The 15,031-nt window shown below is 49.0% G+C and overlaps 1 protein-coding gene across 1 annotated transcript; it reads right to left on the bottom strand.

The window, feature by feature from the left end:
* Window positions 1-603: 603 nt before the first annotated feature.
* On the bottom strand, window positions 604-14,666 carry LOC118851370 (galectin-9B-like). The gene is made up of 10 exons (XM_036760811.1): window positions 14,630-14,666; window positions 14,397-14,455; window positions 12,947-13,026; window positions 12,358-12,607; window positions 11,833-11,889; window positions 4,461-4,525; window positions 3,670-3,817; window positions 2,044-2,123; window positions 1,453-1,624; window positions 604-750 (listed from the first exon to the last, which is right to left on the bottom strand). Exons 1-10 carry the CDS (start codon window positions 14,664-14,666, stop codon window positions 604-606), a joined length of 1,095 nt encoding a protein of 364 aa, XP_036616706.1.
* Between the last annotated feature and the right edge of the window lie 365 nt (window positions 14,667-15,031).

The following is a 15,031-nucleotide window of genomic DNA, read 5'->3' as shown; positions in this document are numbered from 1 at the left end:
TATGCCACAGTCAGTAAGTCTCAACAGGTATGTCACAATCTTACCCCAACTGATCAACACTGATGGTGGAATTATCTACATCTAGATCACGCAAGAAGTCCCAGGTCAGCCTCCAGAGGCCCAGTAGGAGGGTCTTGGGCTACCACCATGGGATGGAGGGACTCCCAAAGATGGCTCAGGACTACCCACCTTTAGTAGTCACTTCTAACCAAGAAAGCATTTTGCCAATTAAAATGTGTGATTGATGGGAAAGGAATGTTTAGGAATGTCTGATTCTGGGATGGGTGGCCAGTCTTCCTGGGTAGTAAACAGTCCTTCAATGTCTGGCTAAGAATAAGATTAGAGTCAGATTGCAGGCATACTGAGTGAGGCCAGAATGTCCTAAATGAATTTATGCATCACAGATGCAAGCCCAGTGATGGAACTTCGTGGTGGTGAAAGCAGCAGCAGAGACTTCAGGAGCTCTCAAGCCTTTTCATGCTCCTCTTGATTCTTGTGTTTGAAAGTCAAATTTTCTTTTCAGCTCTGGTCATGAGTACATTTATTAGGAAAAAGAGAGACCCCGGAGGCAGAAATGTTCTGAAGCTGGCTTGATTGGTGCGCTCATTCAAAGTCCACCCTTCTAACATTGAAGTCCCCATCAAATCCCAGTAAGTTTATTTTTTTTAAGTCAAGGCGATTGGGGAAAGTGAATTCATGGCCATCGTGCAGCCTCACTCTAAACAGATCTTCTTCAAAGGTTATGGAAACCTGGATGGGGAGAGGACAGAAGGAGCTGAACCCAGAACCCTGGGATTGGAGACAGGAAGACCTGGGTTCAAGTTCCACCCCAAAACACTTGCTACAAGATACTGTGTGACCTTGGGCACAGCATTTCTTCATTCTGAATCTCAGTTTCCTATTCTGCAAAATAAGGGGTCAGACTAGCTGGCTCCTAAGGTTCTTTGGAGCTCAAATTCTTTGATCCAATTAGATGTCCTGGGATATACCAGAGTCTTCTATTATCCTATTGGGACCACAGCCCTTCCTGACTCCCACCCGTCCCCCCCTCAACCCACGCTCCAGGTCAAGGCATGCTGGGCTTCTTGCCATTGAGATCTGTTGAACCCTTTGTCCTCTAGCTTTTCATCTTTTCCCCAACAGACTTTGTTTCCACGACTCTTCTTTTTTTTTTTTTGGAGGGGGGAAGGCAGGGCAATTGGGGTTAAGTGACTTGCCCAAGGTCACACAGCTATTGTGTCAAATGTCTGGGGCTGGATTTGAACTCTGGTCCTCCTGATTCCAGGGCTGGTGCTCTACTCACTCCGCCACCTAGCTGCCCCATCCAGGACTCTTCTTCAAATGCAAGGTGGCGGGGGGTGGGGGGTGGAGTGGGGGGGTGAGGGGGGTGAGTTGAGAGCATCCCTTGAGTCCTTCCCAGATCTATTTTATGGTCTGAATCTCTGCTCTTACCGTCACCGTGGTCCCTGGCACGTATGGGAAGTCGGTCACTCTTTGTTCTATTTCCCACGTGCCCCCTTTCCTGCTATTGCAGACAACAACGCTGTAACTATTAGCAAAGTCAAAGCGTGGGTTGTAGTGCAGGCCAAGGTTAAGATCATCCTGGCCCAGGTTAATTTTCAATCTGGGAATAGAGAATACATCTCCATCAGTGACATGGGGCCCAGAGCATTGGAAATCCCCACTCAGAGAGTGCCAAAGGAGTAGACCCCCAAAGGGACTCTCATTCAACCCTGCCCTGAAACACAACGGCTTCCTTTCTGCAATCCCCTCCTCGCATGACCCTGTTAACAAGTGACCATGATACACATTTCACTACCTCTAGAGACAGGGAGCTCGCTACCTAGTCAAACTGTCCATTCCAGGTACTAGGTGGCTCCTGCTAGGAAGTTTTCCCTGATGCTGAGTCCTAGCCCTGCCATCTGGGGCTGAGGCAGAACCAGCTTTGTGGTGGTCAATAAAGAGTCAAGTGCAAGCAGGTGTGTAAAGGATTCAGCTCTCTCCCAGGGTTAAATTTTGTCTCATCCTTACTATCTCACTTACTGTTTAGCTTCAGGCAGTATGTCTCCTTTTACTACTACACGTGTCCCAGGTTGGAGGTTAATGTCCCGAAGATCAAATCTCTGCAGAAACCAAATAGAGGAAGGTTGGGTCTGACTGGGAACTGAGGGTACCCAGAGCTTCCAGTTGGGGAGGAGCCAATCTCCAGGAAGGATCTAGGAAAGCAGACTCTCTTCCACATTAGTTAGTGCTGAAGACAACATCAGTCCCAGCTCTATGACCTTGGACAAGCCCATTCATGTCTCTGGGCCTCAGTTTCCTCATCTGTCAAATGAGGAACTAGCCTAGATGATTGATCCAGTCTATTCCTCATTTGCAGATCAGGAAACTGAAGTTCCAAGAAGCAAGAGTGGACCTATCCCAGATCACAAGAGTGAGTTACAGAATCAGAAATGGAATCCAAGTTTTTCTTGGGTCCCAGGACCACAGTCTCTCTGTCACACTGGCTACCACAGCACAATCTTTGGCTGGCATCATATGTATCCTGGTATTTAGGCAAGGATGAAGGGGCAAGGTAGAAACTTGGTGCTACCCCAAGAGCAGGAGATAGACTATAGCTCAATGGGAAAACACCCTGGTAGCTTGGTAAGCCTTACCTTGCCTTCCCCATTCTCCCCAGCCATTGTCCTGCCCTCTTCTTCATTCTCTCAAAGTTGCACTCATCTCACTTAGCGGGAAGGTATTCCTCCCCAGGAAAGTTTTTAGGAAGAGCTTCTCCTAATCCCCAGAGCCAAACCTTAGTCCCAATCTAGGGCAGAAGCCAGCCATGCCCAGGAATAGGGGAGTTGGAATGGAAGGGGAGGTACAGAAAGACCTTGTTGAAGGGTGACCTTGGCAAAAACATTAAGGACAAGGACTTTATCATCTCCTGTCCCCCACCCCTCCAAAAGAAGAGTAAATGAACCAGGGCAGCACAGGTGTGGGGCTTCTCCTTGTTCTAAATCAAAGGAGGAGTGATGGGGGGGGGGTAAGGGGGAGGGTTATCTTGTGAGCTGGTTACCTAGAGAAGAGGAGAGAAGTGTATTTGTGAGGTTAATTGGGTCTTGTTTTTAAAGGGGATAGGATGAGAATTTGGAAGCACCTGAGGAATCATCTGCCTCCTGCCCCACCCAGTTGGCCATCTCCAGCCTCCTCCTCTTCCAATGGAGCCTCCTCAGCCTGAACTCTTTCTGTACCACCCCCCTTGGTTGGAGTTAACTCTCTAAGACATTCATTCCAGAAAGTCTGATCCCTTGGCAGAAGATTCAGCCCTACCCACCCCACACTTCCACCTCACCTCTTCTCCTTCACTCTCCACTCAATGAAGGGGATTCCCTACAGCCTACCATGCAAATGTAGCCTCTAACAGCCAAGGGACAACCTACTCCAGGGTTGGGCAACCTTCATTCTAGAGAGACCATATGTACCTTCTAGATCCTTGGGTGCAGCCAATACTTTAATTAAGGGAATTTGTTCAGGGAAGTTTGGATTCAGTCAAAGGATCACACTTGAGGACCTAGAGGGCCACATATGACCTTGAGGCCACAGGTTCCCCATCCCTGCCTTACTCTGATCCATGCCAAGTCCCATTTTCCCTTGCTCCCCCCGCCAGGATCTCTCTGGACTTACCAGCTTGTCAAAGACCTTGGACCAGCAACCAGGTATAGCAGACAGTTTCAAGGTGGTGGTGGGGGGGGAGGAAGGGGGCAACTCTTGCAAGGGCTTGGAAGATGAGGGTGCAGGGATGAAGAAGAAGAGGAATGTGCCCCCAGCCCATCTGGAGAGTAACAGTAGAGCATTCCCACCCTCTGGGGAACACAGCCTTCTCCAGTCTCTGGGATTCTCTCCAAGCAGCAACCCCAGAGGATCCCCCAGCCTTAGACCCTCAGCCTACACCCTTGACAAGGACACCCACAGCCTATACCCTGGCACACTCACTGTTGGCATAATGAAGGGTGAGAAATGCTCCTGTGATTCTCCTGGCTCTGCTGGGTCTCCAAAGGACAATGTTCAACTCCAACCCACAGATGGTTACAGAGGGCCGTGTGAGACCCTTCAAATAGATGGTCAGGCTCTAGGCTACTGCTGAGGCCAGAGCAAACGCCCCACCCCAGTTCCGCCCCCTGGAGCTTTTTGCCAAGGTGAATTACCAAAGAGTAGGACGGCATATCAGGGATGGGTTTGCCGGAATTTCTGGAGTCTTTCTTGGAAGCTCAGCCAAGCAAGGTGGTGACACCCCTGTGGCCACACCCCCTTCTCATCAAACTCCATTCTTTTGTAGCCTTTTCTCCACATCCAACCTCCCCGCAACCGTCCTTTAGGGGATAATGTTGGGGCCAGCAATAGAGAGATTGGGGGATCCAGTGGAAAACTCATTTTAGAATGAACAAATGTTGGTGGGAAGGGGCTGGGGGCCATACTCTGGAGGGCAGGCCATAGTCTGGGTCTGGGTGAGAGTTAGCCCCTTGGCCTCCAAAGAGAGCATCTGAAGGGGGAAATCCTAATTAGACCATGGCAAGGGTGGAGAACCTTAAGAAAACACCTAGTTTCTTAACAAGTGTGGAAACTGAGGCCCTGGGGTCGCTTAGGGATGAGGACCTGAGCCAAGACGTTTACCCAGGCCCAGTGACCCCAAGTATGGGGCATTTTCCCCTAGGTCCCAGGCTAGGGGTCCCAGGAAGGCTGTGACACCCCACCACCACCCCAGCAGCCACAGACTCCTCCCTGACACTGAGACCAATGAAACAAAGGTGCGGGGTCCCAGGGCACAGGCCCCTGTCATTCCAGGAAACCAATGGAATTAAACCAATGGGGGATTGATGGGGGAGGGGAAGAGGGAGCATGGGCCCCTGAGGGAAAAGAAAGGATCTTCTCTTCTATCTTGCTTCCTTTTTCACCCTTGTCTCTTGTTCCTCTCAGGAGGGGGACCTGCACCTGCAAGCCGAACATAGTCTCTGATCCTCAGTTTGCTCATCTGTAAATTGGGATCCTAGTAGAATTAAAAGTAAGGCATCATAGTGGATAGAGATGGACTCCCTCAAAGTCAAGAAGACCTGGGTTCAAATCCCACATCCCAAGTCATCTAACTTCTCAGGGCTTGAGATCCCTAAGATAGCAGTTCTTAACCTGGTCTCCAAAGATCTCCCTGGGGTCCGTGGATAGACTACAAGGGATTTGTGACCTTGGAGAAGAAAAAGTAAATTACATATTTATTTCCACTGAACTGTAACTGAAATGTACTAGTCCTTTTATACATAAAAAACTTTTTGTCACTACAGCTTCACCAGACTGCTCAGGGTCTCAGGGGATGGTGGAAGCAATGACACAAACCAGTTAAAGGACTTAGGCTGTAAAACTTGAAGTTTCAGAGAAGGTGCTGACGTGGTTCTGGAGCGGAGTTTGCTCTCCTGGGAATTCCTTATAGATACAAAACAGGTCAGATGCCTGTCTCTCTCCCCTTACAGAATGATCAAATTTCCACTTGTAATGGTCCTCAAGGAGTCTCTACAAATATAATCTTCCTCTGAAAAACTTGCACCAAGCAATCGTCTATGTTCCCTTTGAAGACTTCCAGCAATGGGAAACTCACTCCCCATGGCATCATCTAGTTCCACTTCTGGACAGCTTGGCCTCAGTTTCTTCATCTGTAAAATGAGGAACAAGGCTAGATGATTGATCCAGTCCTCTACTTATTTTTCAGATCAGGAAACTGAGGTTCCAAGAAGCAAGAAGGGAGCTGTCCCAGGTCACAGCAGTGTCCCTGGGAATCAGAAGTGGAACCCAAGTTTTTCCTGAATGCCAGGCTCATGCTCTCCCCAACCCAATGGCTGCCCCAGTGCCATCTTCTTTTTGAATTGCATGTGTCCTGGTGCTTGGGCAAGGATAAAGGAGGAAGAGAGGACAGTGGTCCTACCCCAAGGGTAGGAGATAGACTCTAGCCCAATGGGGAAACTCTCTGGTAGCTTGGGAAGCCTTACCTTGCCTCCCCTCCCCCCACTCCCCAGCTCTTGTTCTGCTCTCTTCCTCATGTTCCCAGAGTTGTCCTCTGCTCATTAAGCAGGGAAGGAATTTTATTATTTTATAAACTATAACTACTATTTATTTAAGAAATTATTAGCAACATTTGTGAACTTGGAGAGGAAAAAAGGAATTAGATCCTTATTTTCACTGAAAGCTAACTGAAACATACTATTTCCTTCTACTATTTAAAAAAAACACATTCTTTTTCTCAGAAGGGCTTCACCAGACTATCCAGGGGGTCATTGACACAAAAGACTTAGGCCCTAAGACTCTAAGTTTCAGAGAAGGTGCTGACTTTTATTTGGAAGGGGAGAGCATGTTTGTTCACCTAGGAGCTCTGGATACATACAGTGTCATCAGAGTCCCTGTGTTCCCATCCCCTAACAGAATCTTCAAATCTCTACTTGGAAGGGCCCTCAGACATTTATTGAAATAAAACCTTCCTTTGAAACCTTCCCCTCAGAGGTCATCTTCCTTTGAAGATCTCCCACAACAGGTAACTCGTTCCCTATGCCATCCATTGGTTCCACTTCTAGACAGCTTCCATGGTTGGATTGAATGGAAAGGTCCCTCTGCCTCTGGGGCTGAACAGGGCCAAGCTAAATCCTCTCCTGTCCTGTCCTGTCCTGTAGGACAGCCCTTCTATATTTGCAGGCAAGGTTCAAGTACTCAAGCCCAACACGCCTAATTATTCCTTCTCCCACCGTCTATCTCAACGGTATGAGAAGTATTCCACAAACCTTGAAGAGGTTAGAGAAACAAAAACCATGATCCCCAGTCAGAGAGAGCTCCCAGCAGTGAGTGGGGCAGAACAGACAGAGCTTCCCTCCTCCCAAGCCCCCCACCAGCCCCAAGGGCCTCACATCTAGAGCCTGATTGCAGCCCCTTCATCTCCCCCACAGTCCTGGCACCACCCCCACCTCCATCACCTGCACTGCCAGCTGTGCGACACATGGCAAGTCATATCTCCACTCTGAATCTCAGTTTCCTCCTCTATGAAAAGGAAATAACCATCCTCGCACCAACCCCCTCCCTAGCTGTTATGGGTGAAAGATTAAAGACTGAGGAGATATAGGCTGCCTCTTCTCAGCTTATCAATGTCTTAAGAAATGCTTGGCAACTGTCCAACAAACAAGAACCAGGTCCCTTCCTCACCTCAGGGCTGCACCTCAAATATAGGGAGAGATAAGTTTTTAAATATGAAAAACAATTCATCATATGAGGCCAATTAACTAAAAGGCAACACAATATTAGATAATCTGATTTCTAATTGGAGGAAAGATTAGGAACTTTCTAAATTGGGAGAGAAAGAGTTAACAGGTGCAATTTCCTGAATTCAGGAAGAGAGGTGTTCCATTCCCCCCAAGTGTCTTTATATAATGAAAGGAATGTGGAAACACTGATTGATCAGTACAGGGCCACTTTTCAGGGAAGACTTTTAGGTTGCTTGAAATGTAGAATTGTGGGAAAACTCCTTACATCAATTTTGGACCTGGCCAGATTTCTGGTCCCCATAGCTTAGGCCCTTAGTTAAGGGTCTCTAAGCAGCAGGGAGAGGCAGTCCCCCTTCCCAGCCACGGAGGGCTAGGTTCAAACAATACAATAAGACCTTCTCTCAATTCGCACAGTTGAAAAATATTTTCTCCTGAGAAAGAATTTGGGCTAGACTCAGGATCGAATAGAAAGGGAACTGGGCTAGCTGCAGAATTGAATTCCAGGATGGAGTCAGTATAGATCACTCAGTTCCCAGAATTAATAACTTGCTTTTCTACTCCCCTCCATCCCCTCAATTCTCCCTTTTGATTGATGGCGAAGTGGAAACCCCACTCCTCCCCTGAATCACTTATCGATGAGTTAAATCCAGCAGCATTTTCATAAATTAACGATCAGCATTAACTACGTCAGGCTCTAGAAGGAGCTACTTACAATCCATACAATGGATTAACTTTGAGAAGGGAGACATACAGATCCACAGAGTAACCAAGAAAAGTTCACCATACACACAAATTCCATGAATCAGAAGGCCAAAGCACAGCAAAAATGATCATCAGTATTAACTAGGATTGAGTCTCCTTGTACCCTTGTACCCACTCCCAATGTCCATCTAATCAGCATATGTTAAGTCCTATACTCCTCCTGTAGCCCTCTGGTGCCAGCAAATATCTTCCCTTGGACATTCTGGAAGAGGTCCCATTCTCAGGGCAGCTCTGAAGGGGGCTATGTTTCTCAGTTTCTTTCTCTATTTCTTCTCGATCATGTTCCCACAATTTACAAGAAGCTGAGGTTCTTTATGGGCAGGTGATACCCTGAGTCACACAGCTGAAGGGCAGTGTCAGGATTCTAACCCAGGTCTCTCCTACCTTCCCCTTCCTCACAGGTGACACAGAGCAGCCAAGGGGGCCTGGGAAGTCAACGACCCTCCTCTGCTCGATGCCCCTCTCCATTCGGGGCTCTGGTCCTAGTCATCCTTTCCCTCCAACAAATGACCAGATGCTCTCAATGAAGGAGGCATTGGGTGACCTGTCCTGGGTCTGCCCAGCCTACCTAGGATGGCCACTAGAGCCCCTCTAAGGCTTAATCTACCTTCAGGACTCAGCTTATTCAGACCAGAGATATGGTGTCCCTGCTCATAGTCCCACCTTCACTTAGGCTTTTCCAGCATTGGTGGGAATGTGGTGACTGTTTTAGGCCAGACACTGGCCAGCTGAGTATGGGCAGGACAGCTCTGAGGAAAGGCTCCATTAAAATTTATTTAGTTCCAAGTTTCTAGGATGGGGGGGGAAGAGAGTTAGGTATATTTAGAGCGGTTGTGGTGACCCTTCCTGGAACATCCTGACGCCTTAATAAATAAACTAGGAAGCCAAAAGGCCCAAGCTGGGGGGACAAGCACATCAACAGTGCCAGGGAAAGAGATCAAGGATCCCACCATGTCCATCATAGCCCTTGGGGAGCAGGGTCCTCTTTCCACTCAAAATCTGGGCAGGAGCAACATGGCCTCTTTAGTCGGTGCTCAGGGCACCCTCTCCCAATGTCCCACTAGAAGCAAGAACTTCAATGGAATCTAGCCTTCTGATTGGTTATTTAGGTGACAGAACTCAATGACCCACACTTAATGTTCTAGAACTTTGAACCAGGCTGATTGACTCAGTTGGATCCAGGGCCCCAAGATGAACCCACTGGAAGGTGTGGGGGGGGGAAGCCCCTAAACCAGGCCAAAAACAGGGGTTGGATAATTAATGGTACAGAGTGTTCCAAAAAAGGGCCCCTTAGAATTATAGTTTCAGAGGTGGAAGGGAGCTCAGAGGTCATTTAGAATAACACCCTCATTTTTACAGAGAAGGAAACTGAGGCATCCCTTGCCTCCATAGTCATAGTTCCTGGGTCTGGAAGAGAGGGAGTGGGGTAAAAGAAGAGAGGTTAGGGCAGCATCGAACTTCAGAGCAGAGAGAAAGGGGAAGTGGGCACTGATACAAGGGGTTGATGAGGAGGGGGAGGGGATGATGTCATTAGAGAAATTGCACCCAGGAGAAGGAAGCAGGAGGTAATGGTGTCCCTGGAGAGGACAACTAGCCCAACATAAAGGGAGGAGAGATAACTAGGTTCCTTGGGGAGCTGGGAGGCCGGTCCTGACGTGCTGATCCCAGAGGAGGGAGAATCAGTGTCTCTGTGTGTGTGTGTGTGTGTGTGTGTGTGTGTGTGTCTGTATCTGTGTCTGTGTCTGTGTGTCTGTGTGTGTCTGTGTCTGTGTGTGTCTGTGTATGTGTATGTACATGACTGTGTGTATGTGTATGTATCTGTCTGTCTTTCTGTGAGTGTGTTGATGGGAGGGAAACATCCAAACTAGACCAGGATACGGGCACTGGGGAAGGGATCGGCTGATGAGAACAGAGACCAGAGGGAAAGAAATGGGAGTAAGATGATAACCTGTCCTCTTAGCTGCCCTGCATCTGGTCAGGTGCCTTCAGTCTCCAGCCCTGCTACCAAGTCTGCCATACTGTCTACTTAGTAGTGGGCACCTCCAAACCCTCTCTGTCTCTCTCCCAGGGCTGGGCTCTCCTCAGAGAGACTGAGTCAATATGAACTGAGTGCATCTCATGAGCTAAGGCCATCATCTGACCCAAGGAACCAGTCTCAGAGAGGTACCAAGGCCTGCTCTCAGTCACACAACCAGTTCCCTGCACAGACTACCCTGGAACCTGGCTTTTATTTTTGAATCTCCAGGCACCCAGAGGCTCTTTCCACCTAGGCCTGGGGGCTCCCTCTCATTGCTCTCTTTGGCACTGGGCCTGAACTAGACTGACTGATCCCCAGACATTTTAAGACTGTTCACCCCCCTTCTGCTCTGGGGAGAGTGGATGTGGTGAGTGGGACTCTCCCAGCCAACCAGGCCTAGGACCAGGGCCAGACTCAGGAGTGGTAAACTCATTTCTAAGCATGCACTGTGGAGGCCCTGACCTCTATTTCAGAGGACCTACAGGATCCTTTGTCCATTGCCTGTGAGCTCATTCTGTGGTGATACAAAGCCTTTGAATTGGGAGCTGAGGCAGAACCAGTTATGCTTCCCAAATGTTTGAGAGCTGATTGTTGCTTTCTTCCCTGTCTGGTAGGGAGAAATACTGGAATTTATTATACTTCAGAGGAGGAGAGGAGGGACCAAGGGCTCCCAGAAGGCACCTCAGAGGCTGTGTGGTCCAATTTCCTCAAGTCAGAGAAGGGGAGCCTGAGGCCTGGGGAATGACTTGCGCCTAGAGGAGCCAAGGTTTAGAGAGTTGGAAGTCCCTTGGAGGCCAAGCTCTTCATTTTACCCCAGAGGAAACTGAAGTCCAGGGACTTCTCCAAGGTCTTCTAGACAGAGAGAATCAGAGGTCAAACTCAAACCCAAGACCTCTGACTCCAGAGCCAGTGACTGTCTTTCCACTCTCCTCCCATCTGGCCTCCAGACCTCTCTGAGCTTCCTTAGACTGGTCCTCAGAGGGACACAGTGCTTCTCTGGTTTGTGTTCAGCATCTTTTCAGCAGGTGGGCTTGCCCCCAGTCTGTGCTCTGGCTCCCTCCCTTCAGTAACATACAGAGGCTCCCCGGAACTTACTGTGGGAAATCCTTTCCCCACTGCTATTCAGCGTTTGTCCAGGACTTATGAGCACTTATCACCTTTTTCTGTTGTGGCCGGGGCTCCTGACAGTCTGGGGAAGCGCTTCACACAATAATATGGTTTTGTTGTTGTTTTTTCATTTTGTGAAGGTTTTCTTTTTGTTTTATTTTTTAACTTTTTTTTAAATTCAGAGTTCCAAATTCTCCCCTTCCTAATTTCGCTCCCTTCCCCATTCAAAAGTCAAGTAATACATTATAAAGTGGAATAATGGTTTTAAACATATAAAACACACAGTCATACTAAGAACACCAGAAGCTAATGGTAATAAAAACTGCATTTTTTCCCCATCAGAAAATTACCCATAGACCCCAGGTGGAGAAACCCTGTCCTAGTGAGTCACCGAAGGACCACTGAGAAGAAGGGTCTTGTCCAGCGTCCCTCAGCCACCCTTCCCAACTCCAAACCTGGCCTTCTGTCTCTGAGACCAGAGTGACACAGAAAATGTCAGCTGTTCTCGTCATCAGCACTTTTATTAGTAATAAGAGAACCCCAAGAGTCAGGAATGGTCCGAAGTCAGTTTGGTTGCAGGGCTCATACAAAAAACAATGTTTTGATTACAACGTCACCGTAAACTCCCAAATAGTCAATTCTTGTTGTTCCATTGCGATTTGGGAAAGTCACCTGTTTGCCATCAGACAGCGTCACCACAAAGACATTTCCTTGAAATTCTATGACAATCTGAATGGGAAGAGGGCAGAAGGTGAACAGAGAACCCTGGGCTTGAAGACAAGAAGGCCTAGTTTCAAATTCAACCTCAAGACGCTTGCTGCAAGACCCTGTATGACTTCAGGCAAATTACTTCTCCAACCTGAGCTTCAGTGTCCTCCTCTGCAAAATGAGAGGGTCAGACCAGATGGTTCTCTCCGTTTCCTAATCCAAAGTCCTATTACTTGTCATAGGACACCCTAGAAGCTACTGTGAGCCCAGCCCAAGTCCCTCCCTTTCTCGCCCCACTTCAGCTCAAGGCATGCTGGGCTTCTTGCTGTTGACCTTTGGAAACCCACTACCCCTTTCTCCTCTAGCTTTTCATCTTTTCCCCTTCAGAGTTTGCTTCTGGGACTGTTCTGTCAAGTGAAAGGGGTACATGAGATCATCTCTTGGGTCCTTCCAGCTGTGACAATCCATGCTTTGATTTCAGGGTCTCACCTCCTCACTGGCCCCCTTCCGAAAGGGGAAGTGGATCTCTCTCTGTTCCTTGCCAAATTTGTTGTTAACACGGTTGTTAAGGACGATGACGTTTCGTTCACCCAAGTGGTTGAAGCGCGGAGTGAAGTGCAGGTCAATGTTCATCTCATCTTGGCCCAAATTGATTACAAAACTGGAAATCGAGGTTACATCTCCATCACTGCCATGGGGCCCAAAGCCTTGGAAACCCACCCCTCGGAGAATCCCTGAGCTAGAATCCCCCCCACAAAGGGACTCTCACCCAATCCTGACCTGAAGCACCATAGCTTCTCTTCTGCATTACGCCCCTCTCTTCACTCTGTTCACATTGTACACATTTTGCTACCTCCAGAGACAGGGAGCTCACTACCTATCCAAACTGGCCATTGTTGGTACTAGGTAGCTCCTGTTAGGAAGTTTTCCCTGATGCTGAGTCATGGCCCTGCCATCTGGGGTTGAGGCAAAGGCAGCTGGGTGCTTCAAATAAAGGGTCAACTGCAAGTAGGTGTGTGCAGGATTCAGTTCTCACCCATGGGTAAATTGTGTCTCATCCATCCTAAGTCCCACTTACTACTTGGCATCAGGTAATGTGTCTCCCACTATTGTTAGGCTTTGTCCAGGATTCAGGTTCAAGTGACAGCCAAAAATTTCCTGAAGAGGGCAAGGACAGCAAGGTTAGGGCTGGCTGGGAGCTGAGGGGACCCAGAGTTTCCATTTGGGGAGGGGCCACCCTCCAGGAAGGATCTAGGAAAGCAGACTCTCCCCAGGCTAGTTAGTGCTGAAGTGGGAGTCACTCCCAGCTCTGTGACCTTCAGGAAGCCTCTTCCAGTCTCTGGGCCTCAGTTTCCCCATTTGTTAAATGAGGAAGTAGCCTACGTGATTGATCTTGCCTGTTCCTCATTTTCAGATCAGGACACCAAGGCTTCAAGAAGCAAGAGGGGACCTGTCCCAGGTGACACAAGCGAGCCACAGAATCAGAAGTGGAATCCCAGTTTTTCCTGGGTCCCAAGACCATGTTCTCTCTTTCTCACTGGCTACCACAGCACCATCTTTGGCTGGCATCACATACATCCTGGCACGTGGGCAAGGACAAAGGGGGAAGGGAGGAGAGTGGTGCTACCCCAAGGGTAGGAGATAAACTATAGCTCAATGGAAAACTCTCTGGTAGCTAGGGAAACCTTACCTTGCCTCCAGAATACCTTCAGTCATTGTCCTTCCCTCTTCTTCATTCTCCCAGTACTGCCTCCATCTCATTTAGTGGGCTAAAAGAAGCCTCCCCAGGAAAGTTTTCAGGAATAGCTTTCCCCTTCTCCAGAGCCAAGTCTTGGTCCCAATCCAGGCCAGGAGCCAGCCATGCCCAGGAGAAGGGGAATTGGCAAGGGAGGTTCAGAAAGAATGGGGAATCAAGTATGACCTTGGCTGAAACACTGAGATAAAGGAACTGAACTTCTCCTTTCCTGGGGTAAAAGGGTAAGGGAAGCAAGGCAGCACAGATGTGGGATCCCTTCCTGTTCTAAATCAATGGAGTAGTTGGGGGACAGGGGGGAGGGAATCTTAGGAGCTGGTTTTCTAGAGAAGAAGGAAGTAGTGTATTGGTGAGATCAATATTTTTTTATTTTTTAAAGGTGGGAGAGTGGGCTAGAATTAGGAAGGATTCAAGGAATGACCTGCCCCCTTGCCCCTTGCCCCACTTCTGCCATCTCTAGCCTCCTCCTTTTACAACGGAGCCTCCTCAGCCTGGACTCTTTCTGTACCATGAGGCTGGGTTGGAGTCAACTCTGCAAACCAGTCATTCATTCCAGCAAGTCCGATCTTCTGGCAGAAGCTTCATCTCCTGGCCTCCACACCACCTCTACCCTTTCTCTTCCTTGTCTACTTAAGGAAGGGAATTCCCTACATTCTATCCCGCCCCCACCATCATGCTGCTGAAGCCCCTCAGTGCCAGGGGACACCCTAACTTAATCCATGCCAAGTCCCACTTCTTCCTTGCTCGACTCTCCCCAGGATTTCTCTGGACTTACCAGCTGGTCAAAGACAATTTGCAAGGGAGAGGGCATGGAAGGGCCAGCCTTTACAAGGGCTGGGGAGGTCAAGGGTGGGGTTTAGAGAAGTAAAAGAGAAGGAAGCCCCGGCCCACATGCGGGGTGCTGTGATTAGAGCATCCCTCCCGAACACACTCTCCTGGAGTGTCCCCGATGCTTTCCAAGCCTCAAGCCCAGAGGATCCCCCACTTCTGGACCAACTGCCTGTGTACCTGGACAAGGAGCCCCTGGCACACTCACTTTGGCCATGACTGACAGTGAGAAATACTCCGGCGATTCTCCTGGTGGTGCTGGGTCTCGGAATGATAAAGTCCAACTCCAACCCTGAAATGGTAACTCAGGGCGGTGGCAGTTCCTTTAAATAGTTGGTCAGTCTCTGGGTTTCCTGAGAGTACCCATCAGCACACGCCTCCAGGCCTCCGCTTTGTCACTTTCCCTCAACGAAAGGGGTGGGGCGTATCTCAGGGGCGGGGAGGGTAGAGTTTTTGAGGTCTTTCTAGGTGGGGAAGCAGGTTTGTCAAAGATCTTGGACCAGCAGCCAGAGACAGGTGGGTAGGGGAGGGAGGATGGGAGGGGCAGGGATCAGGATTCAGGGATGGAGAAGGGAAAGGTGC

The sequence above is a fragment of the Trichosurus vulpecula genome, chromosome 5 (genome assembly GCF_011100635.1).
Source record: "Trichosurus vulpecula isolate mTriVul1 chromosome 5, mTriVul1.pri, whole genome shotgun sequence".
In the NCBI taxonomy this organism is placed as follows: domain Eukaryota; kingdom Metazoa; phylum Chordata; class Mammalia; order Diprotodontia; family Phalangeridae; genus Trichosurus; species Trichosurus vulpecula.
This window is presented reverse-complemented; position numbering and strand designations above follow the sequence as displayed.